The sequence below is a fragment of the Pygoscelis adeliae genome, unplaced genomic scaffold (genome assembly GCF_000699105.1).
Source record: "Pygoscelis adeliae isolate BGI_AS28 unplaced genomic scaffold, ASM69910v1 Scaffold472, whole genome shotgun sequence".
Classification (NCBI taxonomy): domain Eukaryota; kingdom Metazoa; phylum Chordata; class Aves; order Sphenisciformes; family Spheniscidae; genus Pygoscelis; species Pygoscelis adeliae.
The window spans coordinates 66849-71539 of NW_008824239.1; the positions used below are offsets into that span (position 1 = coordinate 66849).

The window sequence follows — 4691 nt, forward strand, 5'->3', positions numbered from 1 at the left end:
CTCCGCCGCCTCGCCCCGCACGCGGCCTCCCTGACAGCCCGCTCTCTTCCGCGGCCGTCCCGCTCCCAGACCGCCGGGCACCCTCCGGGCTTCTCTTCATCCCTCTCAGCTGGTGCTCGTCCCTGGCCACCTCCCGGGGACGCAAGGGAGTTGAGACACGGCCCGGGTCACGTCACGTGGTCCAAGGTGCAACTGGAACCTATCAGGCTGCTCCGGAGAGCAGGAGTTTGAAGTCTTAGGAGTCTTTAAGCTTTAACGACCGACTTCCCCTTTAGCAGCCTTGCTGTTACAAGGACGATGAAGCCTTTACTAGAGAAGGATTTCCACAAACTAGTCCTAACGTGGCTGTTGCTCAGCTTCAGCTCTCGGTTTGTTCTGAGGCAGGACCAGCAAGAGAGAAACCGAAACACGTGGTGCTGTTCCCCTTTCTCTGAGAGGAAGCTGGAAAGCGGAAGCTGAACCGGTACTTCCAATTTTCCTTTTCTTGGCAGCATTCCAAAAACTCCACACAACAAAACGGAAAAATATAAATAAAGCTTTAGATTTTATTTACATAATGGAGCTTTTCACAAAAAAACCTTCGGAAATAGAAAACCCAAGCCTGCTACAGCTACATACCGGTTAAAATATTTCGGTACCCCTGTGTAAAGAGAAGAGGACGGCGAAAGCAAAGGCGACAGCTTCAACCAGAACAAGAACCGCCTAGGACTCCAGGCGAGATTTCTTCTCCTCCTTGCTGATGCTACTCCCTTTCCTTTTCCGCGCGGTGGATTCATCGCTGGTACTCGTTTCCCTTTGGTTTCTTTTCTCTTCCAAAGGCTTGGAAGCCTGCGATAACACAAGAAATAAAAGTAACCGCTGTGACTAACTTAGCTTGACAGCCCTCAGCGCTGCCGCGCGCTCCCGGCTCCGCGTGCGTACACCTCCCAACACCCTGACTCCACGGAGACCAGAACTGACCGCGCGTCCAGCTTTTATTCAGCGACCCGTAATTATCCTGCTCCCGCTGCTGGAAATTTTAGGAAGGGGGAGATGACAGGAGAGCAGGATGATGGTTGAGCCTTGAAGCGCCACACAGACATATAAGCCGGGTCTCTCTGGGGCTACGCGCGTCAGGGTGAAGATCTCCTCACCCCGAGCCCTTTTAACAACCCAGACGATTAACTCGCAAGCGTGTCCGGAGCTGGAGTAGCGAGCACCGCTCACGGGGCTTCCAGGTAGAAGACATCCCCCTCTCAGGGGAATTTGCACGTTGTCCAAATCAGGTGCAGGGAGGGAAAGCACCCGGGGAAGGGGGGGAGGTCCAACCATAACTGATTTTTGGGAACAGGGTTTGAGCTGCTCAAGTGCCATTTATTTTTATGTGGCTCCTCCGTGAGATAAGTCAGGGTGCAGAATGGAGGCAGAAAAGAGGAAGGGTGATGGCAGGAAGGCTGCACTCGCCAGGGATTAGGGAGACGCGTCAGTGAACGGATGAGCAGGGGGAGAACAGGCGTAGCCGAGTGTAAGGCACAACCACAGCAGAACACGGAGTCGGGGAGAAACAACGGGGCTGCAGGATCCACGGGGAGGGGGAGAAACAACGGGGCTGCAGGATCCACGGGGAGGGGTTTTATCAGGCTTCAGTCCTACTCGTCCTTCCTTCTTCTTGAAGAGCACTGCAATTATTTGCGAATGAACACATTTATTTGGAAGGAGTGAATCTAATGGTCTTAAAAAAAAAAAAAGTATGATGAAATGAAATACACATCCAAAACACAGAAGAGAAGGGGAGGAAAGAACGAACGCTGCCAAAGGCAGCCGCACAAAGTGATCAGGAGCGGCAAATTGAGACAAGACAGACTGTTCCCAAAGAGGGAGCTACACCCAGCTGAGGAAGCAGAGCCTGTTCCTTACCCTCTTCTGCTGGCTTGTTTATTAAAAAAAGCCTGTTGTATTTGTACTCCGAGGACTAGATGTAACGAGCAAGACAAAGACAGAGATTTGATTTCATACAAACATCACACCGAGAAGCTGGGACTAAGGTCTGGCTTTAGGACTCCTAGAACCGGACCAAAACCGCGACAAACACGCGGCATGAAGCCTAAAATTCATTTTGCTTGCTTTAGTTTGCCTGAAGAAGGCACGCTGCCGTTTGCACTGGCAGGCCCGAAGACAAGACCTTCACCATCTCTTTTCCACTGCTGGCATAAACCCCGTACCGCGCGCCCCGGCCGCTTCAGGGCAACGCAGTCACGCCCCCAGGCCTGATCCAGACACTGCTACGTAACGTGATAGCGTGTTAATCCAGAGCGAGCGAAGTGGAAGCACAGCCTAAGTCTAACACACCGTTCCCTCCCAGCCTGTGCCCACGGCCACAAGAGAGGCAGAGGAGCTCACGTACTATGTCTGCCATGAGGGGGTCGTCAGGGTTGGGCTCCGCCATCAGCAGCTGGATGGAGGTCAGCAGCGTGGAGATGTTCAAGGAAGGCCTCCACGCACCCTTCGAGGAAACGGGGCGAGAGAAGGAGTTAAGCAGAAAGAAACCTGCCCACGGGCTGCCTGGAGAAACCCCAGGACTTCCAGCATTTAAACCCAACCCGCCCGCAAGCTGCCTCAGGACTTAGAGCACTTAAACGCCCACGGAAAACACCAGATCCGTTCCCAACACACAGGCTGTGGCCGCTCCGAGGAAGCCTGACCGACAACCGCAGGCAGTGCCCTGCGCCTCTCTGCTGGGTCGGTATTGGGGTAGCCCATTTTCACAGGGCCGCCTAATGCCTTTTGACTCCAATCCTTAAAACCTTGGAAACTTATATGGAACAGAGAAGGTCACGTTCTAGCCTTTAAACAAAGGAGACGCCGCTCAAGAACTTTACTCCCGTGCTCCCGTGTAAATAAGACAGTAGCAAACAGACATTCAATGAGGCTTTTACAAGAAAAGGATGAGGAGTTCATTATCCTCTTCAGGCTCACTTACCCGTGCCCAAGTAGTGCTGTCTTACCTTTGGTGGTAATTTAAGAACATCCAGGCAAATCCTTCCAGCAGAGTCAATGTTAGGATGGTAGATGGGGGTCAGAAAGCGAATCTTCGGGGGCTCAAACGGGTACCTTTAAGGGATAAGTGTTAAGAAACAAAAAATTACTTTCATATTTGTACGCCAGTTGCTTCATCACCCAAGCAAGGCCGTTATTTCCTTCTCCCAGCCGTTTACCGACATCCTTCCCCACAAATTTTTGGAGGAGGCAGCGCTCTGCCTTCGACGCTTTCAGCTGTGTCCGACTAGCACTCTCCTGGGTAGCTTTCCACAACGAAGCAAACGCGATAGGAAACTTTCTACTCAAGAAAAAGCTCCTTTCCAGAAAGCTTTAAGACAATACGATAAGGTAGAGATCTTGTCATAGTGCTTTTAGGTTGTTAATCGCACGTCTTAGGGTGTCCAGTGCAAAGTAGGTGTATCAGCCAATGGAAATACTAATTACATTCCATAAACGAAGGAATGTAATCAACCGCATTCTTTGTTGGGAGGCTAAAGGAAAGACCAAAGTGGTAGCACTTCTATCAAACACCTTACATCAGCTAACTTGTCTTTGAAGGAAGCACTACACCAGCTACTGAACTAGATGTCGTTGCTCACTTACCTTTCAGGAACAACTATTTCCAGGTTGAATATTCCTTTCTCATATGGTGTGTCTGCACCTCCTAAAATTTCTTTAAAAGCAAGATTAAAACACAAGCGTTACATTCAAAAATCACTCGAGTTTGTCCAACAGTCTCCACGTACCCCCCCAGTGACAGAACTCTAACGCTGCGCAGATCCAGGAATAATAAAAAAAAAAAGGTCCATCTGATCCGAGACCAGTTCCACCCCGCGGCAATCAAAACTGTAGGCAGACCGACCGAGCCACGGGCCAAGCTGTATTTAAAGGGAAACAAAACCAAACCCCCCTAAGCGTTTTCCTAAATTCCATGCGGCTTATAAAGTACGCGCCACCCGGCGAATCCAGATCTAGCCGCGAACTAATACACCCCTTACAGAAGAGTCCCACCAGAGAAGTACGTACGTGCTCGTAGGTCATCTAGCCCGTGTTCATTTTGCCAGCAGGTGATGCCTGGAGGTGGCTCTGTGGTCAAGAGGGAGAGCTCCCTCTTCAGTCGCGATGCTCTTTGCATTGTGCTGAAACTAAGAGGCTGGGTTTTACTGCCGGCAAAATTGGCTTTTCAAAAATAGCGCTTAACGTTGAGACCTTTTTTTTTTTTTTTTGGCCAAGGAGAATTAACCTGGGTTTCAAGTTGTTATCCTGAGGTGATAACCAGAGTCTCAGGAGCCTGTTCCTGGAGCTGCTCTCGCACCCAGCTGGAGGAGGAGAACCAAATCCCCGCCCTTTATAATCAGTCCTACTCCTCAGTCCCCAGCCGAGTCTGATAAACCCTCCCAGCCCACGACCGGGCTCCACACCCCCGACGGGGCTGTAACCCCTGCCCTGGGATGGCATTTGTCCCTTTGGGGTGAAATACTGTCCCTTCATGGACAGGGATACCCATTGCCCCGCTGGGGCCATCTACCCCCAGAGGTGCCTTAGACTGGGATACCCACCGACGCCCCCTTCCTCCGTCCCCCCCCAGCAGTCAGGGAGCCTCTTCCCACCCCAGAGGCACCCCGCTCTCTTTGGAAAACCGAAAGCTGCCTCAGGGATGGGATACTCCCTCC

General features: G+C 51.5%; 1 protein-coding gene across 1 annotated transcript; it reads right to left on the minus strand.

The window, feature by feature from the left end:
* Positions 1–579: 579 nt before the first annotated feature.
* UBE2T (ubiquitin-conjugating enzyme E2T (putative)) lies at positions 580–4185 on the minus strand. The gene is made up of 6 exons (XM_009335093.1): positions 4045–4185; positions 3622–3691; positions 2985–3090; positions 2384–2482; positions 1865–1951; positions 580–828 (listed from the first exon to the last, which is right to left on the minus strand). The coding sequence occupies exons 1-6, from the start codon at positions 4151–4153 to the stop codon at positions 703–705; spliced, it is 597 nt and encodes a 198-aa protein (XP_009333368.1). The 5' UTR covers positions 4154–4185; the 3' UTR covers positions 580–702.
* Between the last annotated feature and the right edge of the window lie 506 nt (positions 4186–4691).